The 15,874-nt window shown below is 37.6% G+C and overlaps 2 protein-coding genes across 3 annotated transcripts in view; both read right to left on the minus strand.

Moving 5' to 3' along the window:
- The window catches only part of LOC116850239 (coiled-coil domain-containing protein 47), a 30,840-nt gene extending 18,946 nt beyond the window's left edge, over window positions 1–11,894 (minus strand). Inside the window, exon 1 of the mRNA XM_032828278.1 lies at window positions 11,740–11,894. The gene's annotated coding sequence lies outside the window, so the exon portion shown is untranslated. The remainder of the gene's footprint in view (window positions 1–11,739) is intronic.
- Window positions 1,394–11,725, minus strand: LOC116850234 (uncharacterized protein CG7065-like). Of its 2 annotated transcripts, none has more exons than XM_032828267.1 (6): window positions 11,164–11,725; window positions 8,451–8,560; window positions 7,402–8,123; window positions 7,100–7,203; window positions 6,905–7,007; window positions 1,394–5,644 (listed from the first exon to the last, which is right to left on the minus strand). In XM_032828267.1, the coding sequence occupies exons 1-6, from the start codon at window positions 11,177–11,179 to the stop codon at window positions 2,827–2,829; spliced, it is 3,873 nt and encodes a 1,290-aa protein (XP_032684158.1). In that variant the 5' UTR covers window positions 11,180–11,725; the 3' UTR covers window positions 1,394–2,826. The 2 variants fall into 2 exon arrangements, with proteins under 2 accessions (XP_032684158.1, XP_032684159.1); XM_032828268.1 differs by having other exon boundaries at window positions 8,451–8,667.
- Window positions 11,895–15,874: the final 3,980 nt, after the last annotated feature.

Here is a 15,874-nt window from a genome sequence, read left to right on the forward strand (position 1 = left end):
GACAAATCGCCTCGTTTTGACAGGAAATCGGCTGTACGATACTGAATACAATTGAAAAACTACTCATACGCATTAAATATCACGATAAGCACAGTGTCTGGATCATTTCCACAAATCTATAATTGTCACATGTGACATACACACATTGTACTCACTAATAACTATGGTTTGCAGGAAAAAATTGGTCCTCTGTTTACATTTTATATCTGTTCGTTTTCGATGAACTTTTGTACTAGTGCAATAAGCTAGAAAGAGACAAGTATACTTTCTTTAACTCTCTCTTGTTGCAATAGTCTGCACTAGTGCAGACGAATAGACCTATAGTCTGTTTTGCTGAACAGGTTGTACTAATTCTCTCATCTTTTTTCCACCAAGTTTTATCTGTATATCTATCTATTTTTAAGTTCGGAAAGTGTTCACTAGTTCAGTAATAGAAAACACACTCCTAATGTCTTGTCTAATATCGTTCATCATTTTGCCGTTTACAATCATGTTGCCATCGTTAACGCAAAGTTCTCAGCTAACTACCTAGGAGCCTTAACCCTTTACAGGGCACTGGTACGTAAATCATACTAGCAGCACAGAATTGACCGAGAGAATCGGGAGTGGTTCTAACGCTTTCCCTGAATGGTCACTGGTACAACAGTTATACTGGTTGATATCTCTTATAAAAAATTTTTTCAGTCTCAAAAATGATATTAAAATATCTTTAAGAACTATTTTAGTGAAGTTCAACAGAAAAAACTCATTTGTCATATTCAAGGAGTCTTGCCTTAAAGTAAAGGGTTAAATAAAATAATCGTAAAATTTCTATCATCGATTGTCGTGATGATCATGAAAGTCTATCTGGGCTGTTTTCTGTATCGCATATAGGGGAAAATGCAATCTTGTTTTTAACTTATATTTCTTCATTTTGTCATATTAATTTTACAGGTTTTGTTTGATGATTGTTAGAGCAAAAAAGTGCTTGATGTATCTTGGAGATGTGCTCAATCAATTGCAAATGTCATTTTTTGGATATATCTTTTTATTTCGACGTCCTTTGTAGGAATTTCAGGTATGCATTCTTGCTTTTGAATCATAAATCAAGATAATCGCGGCGAATAGCCAAGAGCCTTAAAATATGCCACTTCTCTTTCTTTGCTTTTCAACTTAAACTTCCTCGAATTTTATTGTTCATTCACCGTGTTAATAATTCTTCTGTGATTTGCGAAAACACAAAGTGTCTTCGAAATTTCTATATCTCATGAATTATTTTAAATTATAATGGAGAAAATTGGTACTATTAACACTTCTTATTCTATAATATTTATTGTAGAACATTAGAGTATCATATAATTATCAATGATAAATATTTTTTTTTTAATAACGTGTAATACTCAATGAGATATTCAATGAGATATTTGTCTTAACAATGATTTAAAATGTCTCTTTTTCTTTCGGTAATGAATTATTTCGTTTTCTTCTTTTTTTTTTTTCTTTTCGTTAAATGTCGCTGAAATTTCTACAGAAACCATATATATTGCGGGTCTCATTATCGTATTAAATATAATACAAATGATAAAATATACATTTTATATTAACGTGGCGAATGATATTACACGTACCTCCACGCAACAGTCGTCTGATTCAGTTTTACTTACTTTCGTTTGGTCGAGAAATCACACGATGTACATAACAGCATACACACTTCGATCACTCCGAAGCATATGTAACTCGCTCGAAAACGACTTACATTCAGCTCAGTGTACACCCAACTTATGCGACTTTCACTATACATACCTGCGCGCGCGTGCGCGCGCACGCACTAATGCACGCACGCACACGCACGCACGCACGCATACATATACGTAGCGCACACATAGAAAAAAAGCTTGTACGAAAACGCGAGTGCAATTTATGAACGTATAAAAGGAACGTGTGAAAAAGGTTTCGTAATATTGCATATTTCACGCATGCGATCGCGCACGCTCGAATTGTCACACGCCGCCAAAGTGAGATTCCGTCGTAGATGAAAATACGACAATTGTCTTATTTTTGTCTATATCTCAAAGTGCGTGAAAATAAGAGGGAAAAAAGAGAGAGAGGAATATATAGGAGAAGGAAAAATATATTTAAATATATATATAATATATAATATGTTTATATATAATATATAATATACATATTTAAATATATAAAACACATTTTTAAGTATATTACTTATATATTATATAACATACTTATACATATATATATATATGTGTGTATATATATATATGGCCGGTGTTCATAATCGGATCTTATATTTAAGACCGTCTTAAGTTCATCTTGAGATGATGTATGGGTTATTTCATTAGCTATTGAATATCTGAAGATAAATTTAAGACAAATATAAAATCCGACTATGAATACCGGCCTGTATGCGTGCATATAATATATAAAATGTAAGTCCGTACGTGAAGAAAGAACGAAACGCGTGCGAACGATGTAGAATTATCTAAGTACAACGTTACAATCGCATCGCAGGTGCTCGCATACGGGCAGAGAAACGAGGGACGAAATTGCGGTAGAATGAATCTGCTGCGAAGCACAAAATTCAGTCTGTCCCCCTTGGAGGAACGCGCAAAAATTCGCACGAACGACGCTTAGAAACTCGTACAGGCATTCGGACAATCGTACACGGAAAGCGAACAAGATGTTTACACTTGGAGAGCTTATATGGAGAGATCGACACGCTGGCAATGTATTATGGACGTACAACAAAGAGTTGCGATGCGGTCACAACTCGACGAACTGTGGCAGATGTAAAAAAAAACAAAAAAAACGACAATGGTCGATAGTGGTTCAGTAGAATCGCTGTTGCTGCATATAATTGTCATATGGCTGCGACTGCGATGGTGGAACGTAACCCGATGAATGCGTGGTCGACGGCGGCGCGTAAGAGCCGTAATTCTGATGAGGATATTGACCACCTGGCATCGACGACCCGCCGTATTGACCTTGAGCGGGCATGTTGCCGTAGCCTTGATAATTATAACTATTGTCCATGTACCCCGAATTATTAGGGAATATCTGCGGTTGTTGGTAATTGGGGAATTGCTGATTGGCCACAGTGGGGTAGGTCATTGGAGGCTGTTGGCCTGAAGGCCGTGGCTGATTATCCGGCACGAAGGTCTGATTGTAAAAGTTTGTCATGCCGATCGACGACACTTGCTCAGCAGAGTTCGCCGTCAGCGGCTTGTCATTATTGAGGCTCGTGTGCGTTTTGAGAACGTACTTATTCGGTAAGTCGCCCATTATGTTCGCGATCAGACGCTTGGTCTCGTTGAGTATCGCGTTCGGGTCGTTCGTTCTTGTGATCTCCTTCTGTCGAGGCGGCGAAGACCGTGACTTGGATCGTGATCGGGATCGAGAGCGCGACCGCGATCGGGACCACGACGTTGGTGACTTAGACAATGCGCGCGACTTCTTTGCTTTCTCGTTTTCACTCACGTTCTTGTCCGCCGCCTTGTAGATGTCCTCGAACGTGTAGTCGTCGTCATCATCCGACAGGTCTATCTTCGTTTTTGTCTTATCGTCATTGTCTTTCTTTTTGTCCTGTTGCTCGTCATCGTCGTCGTTTGCAAACATGTCCAATTTTGGCTTCCACTTGTCCTCCTCATCACTTGGATTCTGGTTGCTCTTACGAACCGAGAACGGAGAGAGACTCTTTCTGTTCTTACTAATGATGTTTTCGACCTCCGGGGACGGTGTTTTCACACTACTTTTTACCGACGTCGACGAAACCGTCGTACCGAGATTAACGAAAGCTCTCAATTTCTCCACTCTGCTGGGATCGCTCGCCTCGAGTTTCTTCAGAAAACTAATAAGACTGTGCTGTTCAGGCGTGCTGAGGTCTTTGAAGTTCTGCAGCATCGATTTGAGGTCGTTGTCCGACAGGTTCTCTACTTTTGAGCAGGCTTGCCGTTCGGTGGAATCGATAATTGTCTTGATGGAGTCCGCGGCTCGAGGAACCGCAGTGCCGCAAGTCGCCAGACCCTTCACGAAATCCGCGGTGGTGACGGGTTTGTCGCAGAGCTTTGACGCCTCAGCCATACCGACCACAGCGTTAATGAGAGTCTCCAGGTCTTCCTGCGAGACGTTCGATTTACCTTGCGCGACCAAAGCCGCCGCAATTTCTTGCGCGATCGCAACTTTGTCGACCGTTCCGACACCCGGTACGCTCACTGGTTCGGACTTGATCGCAGGTGCAACAATCTCCACCGGCCTCGAGTAGGCAGTTCTACCGATATAACTCGCGACTGGCTTCGATGTCTCCAAGAGCTCGCGCTCCTTCTTCTTCTTTTCCTCTTCCAGCTTCTTCTTGCTCTCGGAAGCTCTGTGCAACAACTTAGCGATATTCTGTATGGCTGTTTTCGTGGCGCTAACTGCCATCTTCTCCACCATGCCCGCGAACAGTTGACCTTTCAGCTTCTCTTTCACCGTTTCAAAAAGTACGCTCACTTCCTCGTCGAACAGCAACTCTTCCGCGGAATTCGGCTTTGCCTTCTCAGCCGCCAGAGCTTTCGACAGGAGCGACACTATTTTAGGACCGAGGGAACCCAGCTGCCCTTCAAGCGCCGTCAATAACCTTAATAAACCGACCACCTCGAGGTCTCCCGTCAACGTTTCCTCCGCAACTGACGGCGTCGGTGATTTCACAGAATCTTTCACAGGATACGGAGTCGCATAGTGCATCGGTCTGGTGCGAGTCGCCGTGCGTGGATAATAATGACTGTACAGGCTAGCCCTACCCTGCCCGTACGTTGGATACACGTAATCGCGATCCCGGATCTCGTGACGGTCGTAATAATCAGGTTTGATGGTTTTCGTGCCTACATATTCTACCTCGTCGTCACTATCCATCCGATGTCTTGAGCGCTTTGTTACGGGGGAGGAACGTTCGCGTCTCGGCGGGGGTACCCACTTCTCCGGTGGCTTTTCCTCGGGTAACTCTAAACGCTTTCGAATCTCCTCCTTTCGCTGCTGCAGCTGCTCGTTATGAATCTCGCGCATCCTTTTGTTCCAAAACTCTATCCACTCCGGCTTAAAATCGTGTTTGCTCGGATCGTTACCTTCGGCCTGCAATTCTTTGTAACGCCTGTTCCAGAATTTCTTCCACTCGTCGGGATAGGAAGGATGCTTCTCGGGATTCTTCTCGTGAAACTTTAGAGCACGATCCAGTGTCTCCTCGGCGCGCCTGATCTGCTCACGATATTTGTCCCACTTGTCACGTTCCCTAAGTGGTTGGATAGAGCGTGACCGTGACCGCGATCGCGTTCGCCCGCGCGTACGTTCCCGCGAATGCCGGTCGCGAGAATGCTGATCGCGCGAGTGTCGTTCGCGCGAATTCCGATCACGCGAATGTCGCTCGCGCGAATGTCGAGATCCACTATGATACCTTCCAACATGTCTCTCGGCAGAGCCCCTTCTTCTGTTTCGACTGGGTGAGTGCGATCTTGAACGAGATGGTGAGGGACTGCTGGAAATACTTGAGAGCGACGAAAGGGACTTGGTGTCGTCCGAGGGACGTTTCGGTAATTTCTTCGTGTTTTCATCGCTCTTCGACATAGGCTTGCGAAGGTTCATTTTGTCCTTGGTAAATATGCGGATCTTGAAGCCCCTAAAAATAAAAAGGATGTCTTCGAGATTTGAATATTTCGATTTCTGGAAATTATCTCTAGGAAAGAATATGATTAAACAGAAATATATTATCTGTTTTCGATAGTTTATACCAATGACACATATCCTAGACTAAACATTCCCTCCACAAGATAGATATTGGGAATTTGAGACAAAATGAGATAGTTGTCTTTGGGGTTGTTTCTTTCTTACTAGAGTTTAGAGTAGCTGTTAAGAGCCGTCATATGTTTTCTATAATAATATTAACAATACAATAGTAACAATAAATTTGTTATAAAGCTTCTTGTATCTCGCCACAGCCATGTTGAATTTGTGAATTTTTTTGTGACATCAGAAGCGAGGAACGATATACTGACGAATGTTGCGTGCCACTTTTAAATAAAAATAAATATGTACGAAAAAGCACTGAGACTGTTTGTGAAATTATTCGAAAGGTATCTCTTTCCCCTGACAATTAATAAATAGTTGTATAAATTAGTGAAATAAGACATGCAGACAAAATAGACTCATTTCATCACATTTCACCATTTATTATAGGATTATTTATTGATCATCAGAAGAAAGGGATACTCTTCGGACAAGTTTACAAATATGCTCTTTCGCCTGTATTTATCTTTATTCAGAAGTGGCACTCAACTTTCGTCAGCATTCCTCGCTTCTGACATGGCCGACGAAGCACAAGGAGCTAATTTAGTATAAGTTCAATATTTAACTTCACAGTATGTCTTATACCTGTTAAGGCTGATTCCATCCGACTCAAGTTACGCCACAAATGCGAAAGAAACCCATAATACTTTTAATACTTTTTTTTATGTTCCTTCCCCCCTCCCTTTTTTAAGAGTTTTAGCGACCTGTCTTCCATCTACAGTTCCCCTTTTAACAGTGAAAGGATTATATCAATGTGTGTCGGAATATCGGCTCTTGACAGCCGTTTTAAGCTAGACTCTAATTATTAGAATGAGAAAGGATCAAGGTCCCAAAACAGCCATCTTACTCTGTCCAAACTGCCAATGCCAAATACATATAGCAAATACATATAAATACTTGATCTATGCACATATGTCGTTAGTTTGCGCTTAAGCATAAATAACAATTATCCTACGGACTCAACTGTGAATCAAATAAAGAGGCTCTTAGATCTTTCTAGAGATAATATGCTAAAATGTCTACTTAAAAGAGCGTCGCACAGATTTCTTTGATTATTTTTCTACCGCCAATTGTATGTTTTGATCATACTTACGATTTCGTAATGTCTCCTTTAGATTCTATTTTTTTAGGCGACTTTTCCTTCTTCTCTTCCTTTTTGTGTTTCTCATCAATCTTCCCATCAACAAGCTGAGGATCTTGACAGAAATTGATAGTTCAAAAATTGCAATCGCGACGATGCTTAGTCGGAGTATGCGATTTAAGTTTGCAGAGTACATCTTATACTCACCTTTTCTCTTGACATTATTACCATTCAGCTCTGTCATTTTTTCATCAAAATTTGTCACCCATTTTACATCATAAACTTCCATAAACGTACACTCTGGCGTTTCCCTGTATACAGGAGAAACAGCCGCATTGGTCTTTACAATAAACGTGAAACGTACAGCTAGGATTATAGAAATCTCGGTAAGCAAATGTTTATAATTTTTAAGGTGCATACTGAGTATGCACAAGTGAAATCAAGGATTCTCGCGCGATGACGAAACTTTTATCAGCGATATAGCTCGTAAGTAGCGATACAGAACTTACCTAAAGTGCACGTCCTGATAAACCCTCTTGATGTACTGCATTTTATTCTTTTCGAACTGTGTCTTGTCCACCAGTTGCGGCTTCATTCTTCCGAACTTCTCTTCGATCTTCTTCGCCACTAACACCGATATCTCATTGGCCCCGCGCTTATAATTCGGAGTGCGCGGCAACTCCGTGATTGCTCGCGATATGGTCGGGAAGTGCCGATTGAGATACGTGATTCGGTGATTGTAACTGGTAATGTGCGCCATTACCGTGCGCGGGTCACCGCGCTTGTCGCACAAAACACACGTGTAACTCGGCTCGCAGGAGTCATTGTCCACCAACTCTAGGAGGTACTCGAGGCCGACTAGCGGCGAGCTTTGATGTCGATCTAAGCTCATCTGTATCGATGTGGTGCGCGTGATCTGGTCCTCCGTGCCGGGTGGTACTGGCTCGCCGGGTGCCAGCGTGTCGCCGATCACGGTGGACTGCACGGGCGTTATGGTCTTGTTGAGCTCCGGCCGTTTCGACCAAAGCAGCACCGGGTACGGCCACTCGTCCAGTTTCATTTTGTGTCGATTGCACATATTATGATTTATCAATTTATGCGCCCCGTACAGGGCAATGTTACAGATATGACACCATATATCACCGTCTTCGGTATCGGAGTACACGGGTCTCAGTGCACCATCTTCGGCGGAGACGCTGCATCGCATTATACGCTTGCGTTCGTGCTCTTCCTATAGAACATAAACGATTAACGATTCGTGAGGCGGACGATCTTCCGTTGTCGAATGCTTAAGCCTCAAAGCTGTAAGCACGCAATTACATTCGCGGCGAAGCGCGTTTGGATTTTTTCTTTCTTTTTTTGTTAGAGGATGGAAAATCGGTAAACCTCGTGTATCTCGTAGACACGGCGCGTTCGAACACGGCGCGATTACAGTCGATCCGGCTGTGCGTATACATTTGACGACTTGTATTCCCTCTCCAATTGTTCGATTCACATACAAATAATACGTGACGAAATCGATCGTTCCTGCAACCCACATCCCATATCTTTCCTTTACCTTTTCCTTGTCCTCTTCCGACAAATGGGAAGGGCTACGTCCCTCGATATCAAGATCGTCAAAATTCTGCATGTTGTGGCCGTAAGTGGACGAAGTCTTCGTAATATTGTCTGAAAATATCGAGATCTTATGAGGCCAAGGAAAGACAACGTAGACCAACGATTTGTATCAAGGCTGACTCAAAGCTGCAATCGTATTTCACTTACATACAAGAGATCTGAAAGTGACAAAAATAACTTTAGATTCGTATGTACACGTGTGTGGGTGTGTGCGTATATAATAGATTCAATGAGATTTTAGAAATATTAGAACCAGTAAACATTAACTAAAAACATCATTATATACAATGTTATAATATAAAAATATTTAATAATAATATAAATATTTCCCACTAAACAATGTAAGTGCAATGTAACATGTATTGTGTGAAAGCTTGAATAATAACTATTCATTATCATATTCATTATGATATTTATCAGTTTAGAGTTAACCCTTAAAGTGAATATATATATAAAAATTAGTATAACAAAGACATTTGGAGTTAAACAAAATTCGTCGGTTATAAATATTTTAAATACAAACTCCCAAATCTCTTTTTATAAGAAAAATAACAGAATTATATCTTTTTATCAAAAAACTCATTTTTTACTCAATTTTGTTTAAAAAGCCACTAAAAATCATGTGAAAATCGTATATACAACTAGTAATATACAACATAACACATAACTTTTTATTTTTAAGTAATCTCAAGTTGGGACTTGAAAGAAGCTACATGACCTTTCAGTTTTTAAACGATCTTAAATTGACGAAAAAATGCGTCGGACATGACTGATCCTCTTACTTACTATCAATCCTTTCTCTACTAATTTTGTTTCTTAAGGGTACATTATTCTTTTCATTTCATTAAATACTGTTAGTATAATATAGTTTTAGCAAAAAACTAAAAATTTTATGTTTGACGCCAAAGAGATAGGATGCTGATGTCTTACTGAAGTTTTTGAGTATATTTGTCATAACAGGGTAATAAGTAGAGTGATAGTTGATGTTTTAAATGTGCCAAAAAAAAAACTGTTTATTCAAGTCGAAAATATTTATATTCATTATAATGGATAAGTTAAAAAGTTAATAACTTTTAATTTTATTATTTTAAAATGCATTAACTTATGAACTTTTTATATAAATTAAAATAATTCATCAATATTAAAATAATTGAGGGTTATTTACAATTTAGAAAAAAAAATCAGAAATAATGCCAACAGAATTTTTTTGTCTTTTTGAACACCAGTATTTTTTCTTCTGAAATTATGAACACAAAACACAGTAAAAAAATATACCACATTATTTCACATAAATTTAACCTACAATTAAAAAATTAATTATGTAAAAAATATATACATATATTGCTGCATAATTAACTTTTAACTTTAATTCAAAATTTTAATTTTATTTTTAATTAAATTACTTTTCATGAAACTCTTAACCTAAACAATTTTATAAGCTCGACTTCAAATTTGACTCACAAGGAACATTTGCGAAGTGTGTGTCTCCGATTTCAAACATGGAATATTTATAGGATGGCCAAAAATAAGAGACCTATATATTTTTTTGGCTTAGGTTTAAGAGGTGAAACTATCCCTCAAAATTTCATGCCCTTTTTGCTATCTCTGTAACTATTGGAGATAAAGAAAAACTTTTTAGCCCATTTTATTTTTTATAAAAAATAGCATAACTTTTGTCTAAAAAGTTTTTTTCTATTTCCAATAGTTACAGAGATAGTAAAAAGAACATGCAATTTTGAAGAGTAGTTTTACCCCTTAAACCTGCGCCATGGCTGATAAAAAAAATGGATTTCTTATTTTGGTCACTCTATAAATATGCCAAGTTTTATCGAAATCGGAGACACACACTTTCCTTGTCAGTTAAAAAACTTAAGTTAAAAATATTAATTTATCCAACCCTGATTGTATGTGTAACAGTTATATCATTAAGTAGGAAATTATAGCATAGATATGATATTACTGTTAGTTAATGTTTACTCAGAATCCTGTAATAAATACAAATTAACATGTTGCATAAGCCAACTCTGAAACTTCTGGATAATATTAAAATTATGATTAATGTATTATGATTTACTTGTAAATTAATTGTAGACAAATTATCCGTACTTACTTACCATCATTGTCATTTGTTGTATATGCTAATATTTAATTTGCCTCAATAATATTTGTGTTATATTCTAACTTAATGCAATCAGAATATTTCTCATTGTTTAGCTCTCAAACATTGAACATCATGTACATCAATATTCATGCTTAATTCTATTCTAAAGAATATGATGAAACTGATTTGAGGGGACATACATGTGCGTGAGACATACATTTGAGACACACATGACACAATATGAAAACATTACTCGAAGATCTCCAATGCTTTCAGCAAGCTTCATCGATCTGTCCCAAAACACTGATTCTATCATAGTGATACATTTATATTGAGCTACATGAGAGATCTAATTTGCATATTGCGTTTTACAATAGTTATAGATAGAATACAATTTCTCACAGAATTCGAATAGGCAGTAAAAGTTCCAGCGCGCAAAAGGAAAAGAGCGAGTATGGTATAGTGTGTTTATTTTATCATGCACACTTGTTGACAGCCACGTCGCTATTTACTATCTCGCTGGAGTACAGAAAACGGTCCTCCAGCTACTTACCAATCTTGAGAATCATAACCTCAGAAAATCTCACCGAAGCGTCCCACTAACAGGAAGCACAAATACCACAGAAACTGAACTGATTCTCCAACGGAACACAAGCAGAGGGCAAAGTTAGGAGACCTTCCCAACTTTGCTAAATCAATATTGACTACCGATTGCTGATCGGCAACTGACGAGAAAGATACTCCGTCAATACGTTAATGATGTTTTCGCAAACACCGCGCGCATCTCACAGCAGGACTGCGCGTGCCATCTTTTTTAGCTTGTCCCGAGTAGACGGACCGATTCAGTTTTTAATCACCAAAAATAATCGTCCGATCGAACGGGCACGAAAAGGAAGGCTAAGACACTTCGCACCATCCTCGCGTCGTAGAGGCGAAACGCGCACAGAAATTCGGCAACGTGAGAAACCGCAGCTGCGACAGCACGGAAGAATTGTTTCTCGAAAAAAATGGAATAGACGCATTGTTATAAAAACGTCGCCTCGGCACCTCACACATCGCGATGCCGACGATGATCCCGTCGTTGTTTCAGTTTCATCGTAACGCTTGCGAGCAAATGAGGTTGACTTACCGTGAGTGCTGAGAACGGTCGCTCGTGGAGTCAGACGATCGCTCAGTTTCGTTCACGGAAAATACTCGTAGCCATGTGGTAAGCGAGAGATCGTTTCTGTGCACGTTACTTGACGGCTAGCCCGGTTAGGGTCTTGCTCTTTTTCAGTGAGTTTCATTGCACTTTCTGCACTTGAAATAAAGTAGGTGTAGTCGACAGCCAAAACATATCAACCTATGAACATAGGAATATCTGTAGATCTAGGTTCAGGTTCAGGTTTATAGCGAATACGGTAGCTTGCACTAGTGCGCACTGAGTGCGCATTAAGGCTTGTTTACAGTACATTCTTATATTTAAGATCATGTCTTAAATACATATTTAAAAACATTTTAACTAATAAAATGATTCGTACGGATGTTATACATATCATATTATAGTTAAAAATATTTGAGAATTTATTTGAGAATTATTTAAAACAATCTTTAAATATAATAACATACTATGAACAAGCCTTAGTGCGCACTCAGTGCACACTAGTGCAAGCAACCGAATTCGCTATTAGATTCACTTGCTGGTTGGGCCTTTGACTATGAGTGTTTTCCAATTGTTTAACACATCTTGACACACACGTACACAAACCAGTTTATTAATCACATATTATCTGAAATAGGTTGTTGGTTGTTGCTTTGGTTGTGAAACTAGTTCATTGATCACCCAAAAAAACTTTACGGTAATCTGCAAATTGTTAGCTTGCTTGCTTTAGTTCAGTATTTCAGTTTTATCCAAAATTATATCCTTCTATTAATCCTCAGAAAGAAAAGAGATAGTTCCTCAAATGCACTTTCGTTGCTACTAAACACTATGGCCGGTATTCATAGTCAGATCTTATATTTAAAATTGGTTAAGTTCATCTTTAGATACTCCGTAGCCAATGAAAAAATCCGTACATCATCTGAAAATAAACTTAAGCGGTCTTAAATATAAGATCCGACTATGAATATCGGCCTATATCAGCTAAATTATGCTGCGTTCGGAAACACACACTGCGTGCACACTACTAGACAATAACCGTTGGAGTGAGCGAAATACAAGAGTGAGATAAAAAGAGAGGGAGAGTACTCGAGTGGCGTTTCCGAACGCAGCCTTAATTGGTTCGATTCCCCAAACCATGCGAAGATCAATCCTCAGTAAAGCCAGCGACACACGATGCTTGTTTTCGTACTGGATTGCTTGCTGGATGGAAATACTCTATTTTTGATTGGTGTATTTCCATCCATCTTCAGAAATGCACCAATCAGCAAGCAATCCAGCATGAAAACAAGCACCGTGTGCCGCTGGCTTAAGTCAGATTCCCTTTGCTTGCGCGGGCAATTCAAAATTACATATTCCGTTGACTCTGGCAAACCACATTCACAATACGGTTGATCACAAATATTTTTATCATATAAATGTTGCGCTACCTGTGTGTGATGAGTTCGTAAATGTGATATCATAATTAATGTTTCTCTATTAAGATAAGCATGTTGTAAAAATCAAGGCTCCGTATGTTTTTTTAATTCGTGTTCTATGGAAATACCTGAAACCTTTTTGCTCCGAAGTATCATTGAAAAATTGTGCAATATTCGCATCCATGCGATCTCTAAGCATTCTATGAATAGTACTCGAGAATAAAACTTTTTTATGATCTTCTGTTAAGTATATTCCACGAGCAGCATTTTTAGCCAATTCATCAGCCCGTTCATTGCCTCTAACTCCCGAATGTCCCGGAATTCAAACAAACACAATTTTAAAACCTTGTTCAATTAGGTTTATATATATATCTTTTATAATATATATTAATTCATGCTGTTTACCAGCTGAGTCATATCTACCCAAAGCCGCAATCAGACTTCTCGAATCGGTGGCTACCCTTATAGAAATATCATACTAAGAATCATTGATAATTACTTATTATCCAGTATTTTTAATACTGAAAATAAGTAATTATCAATGATTCTTAGTATGATATTTCTATAAGGGTATAACCACCTTTTTTTGTCTGTGCATCGAACACTGCAACCAAAGCGTGTGCAACCGCCGTAGTTTCGGTCTCAAAAATTGATAAATCATTGGCAAGTTTATAACTAAGAGAAACAGAAGGGAAGGAGGAAAAGACGGTGCAACCTACCCCCGCGGCCATTTTTGAGCCGTCTGTATAAAAAATACTATAATTAATATATTCTTATTTAACCAGCATTTGTCTAAAATGGAAATTCAGTTTATCAATAACTTCAACATTTTTTACTGCTTGGCTATTGTTCTGTGTAAGCGAATGAAATAAATTCCAACAGGAATCTCCAATATTTACATTAATAGGTAATCGCCCAAATATTGACTCCAAATAAAAAACCAAAGGAACTGGTAAATTAGATGTATACAAGTGGCGATGAAATTCCAAAAACGTAACATAAATTGTATAAAAAAATTGTTCACTTACACATGACCGAAGATTCAAGTTCCTGTTATATAAACACCATGCTAAATCTCTTACCGGATGCTCCAATATCATAAAACGTTTTGTTAGAAATAATCTACAGTTGAGCTCTCTCCGCATAATCAAAGGAGGCTCTCCTGCCATGTGAAAGAACATGGAAGAAGAACATTCGTAGGTGTCGTACTCATTACTCCCAAAACGATACTCAAAGCTTCAAATTGTAACCTATCTAAAATTATCGCAACATTTAGCTTTAAATCTACGAAAGCAGGCGACCCGTATTCCAAAGCGGATCTAATCCAGCATTTGTAGACATTAATTAAATTACAGGGGTGCGCGCCCCACTGCAAACTAGAAATTGCCTTCAAAACTGATAATTTTGACCTCACTTTTTTCTTAATCTCAACACAGTGTTTTTTCCAACCCTTATAGAAATATCATACTAAGAAATACTGAAAAATTATTAGTGATTAAATATTACCAGTAATTCAGTAATTTTTTGGCCAATACTTAATTTCTGGTGAATACTGATAATAAAATCACTGTTAAATATTGATAGTAATCAAATACTGAGAATTATTATGCAAAGGTAAAAAATGAGAAAATCATAATGTTTACAAAAATATACTTATATTCCTAATTTTCTCATGTCTCATAAACTACTAGTTATCGAAGATTGCCAACACATTCCAAACTTTCATGAATCCTCCTGCGATAATTTCGATCCCAAGCGGTATACCGCTGGCACCCATCAATGTTCTGACCGCATTAAACTGTTGCTTAACCTAACGATCGAGCGCGCACGCGGTGACCCCTTATAGAAATATACTAAGAATCATTGATAATTACTTATTATTTAGTATTTTTAATACTGAAAATAAGTAATTATCAATGATTCTTAGTATGATATTTCTATAAGGAACTCTGATGACTCCAACGATGTTCTTACAATTCTTATATAATGTATCCTTATAGTGTTTACAGTATATTATAACATACTTAACAAACACCAAATAATAGTTATATAATTTTTACTTGTTGTTTATTATTGGATAATTTGTTAATAGATATTGAAACAATGCAACATTCGATATGCGGTGAATATTGATGTAATGTAGTGAACCAGTGATAATTACTTTTACATTTTTAACAAAATGTTATAATGATTAATCCAACAAAATAAAATTAAAAAATCCAAGAAAATCCAAATTAAACAAATTGAATTACTAAATTTTGAGAGAAACTTTTAAAAAATATTATTTAAAACAATAGTGTTGTTTCATCAAATGACATGATTTCCTTGAACGAAATAAAAGTTTTATTTTCATCATTTTAAAAAATAATGTTTCGTTTAAGAATATAATATTTTAATAAAATAAAAAAAAAACCACAAAATTAAACAACCCTTATAGAAATATCATACTAAGAATTATTGATAATTACTTATTTTCAATATTAAAAATACTGGATAATAAGTAATTATCAATGATTCTTAGTATGATATTTCTATAAGGAAAGTACGAATATTAAATCTAAAGAAAGTATTTTCTCCGAAAAACGGTATAAGAAGTATAAAAAATATGCAATAAGACAAATTAATGACTGCCACTAACTATGAGTGCTATTCTAAGTACTATTCTATAAGTATTATTGATGTAAAACATTACTGAATTTGAAATACAA

This window comes from Odontomachus brunneus, unplaced genomic scaffold (assembly GCF_010583005.1).
Source record: "Odontomachus brunneus isolate Ranch 3 - 2012 unplaced genomic scaffold, Obru_v1 Obru_scaffold_138, whole genome shotgun sequence".
Taxonomy (NCBI): domain Eukaryota; kingdom Metazoa; phylum Arthropoda; class Insecta; order Hymenoptera; family Formicidae; genus Odontomachus; species Odontomachus brunneus.

Coding starts and splice junctions, on each gene's coding strand:
- LOC116850234 (XM_032828267.1), bottom strand. Junction 7,204..7,401: donor TATCAGGACGTGCACTTTAG/GTAAGTTCTGTA, acceptor TCCTGTATACAG/GGAAACGCCAGAGTGTACGT. Junction 5,645..6,904: donor AAAGGAGACATTACGAAATC/GTAAGTATGATC, acceptor TTTTATTTTTAG/GGGCTTCAAGATCCGCATAT.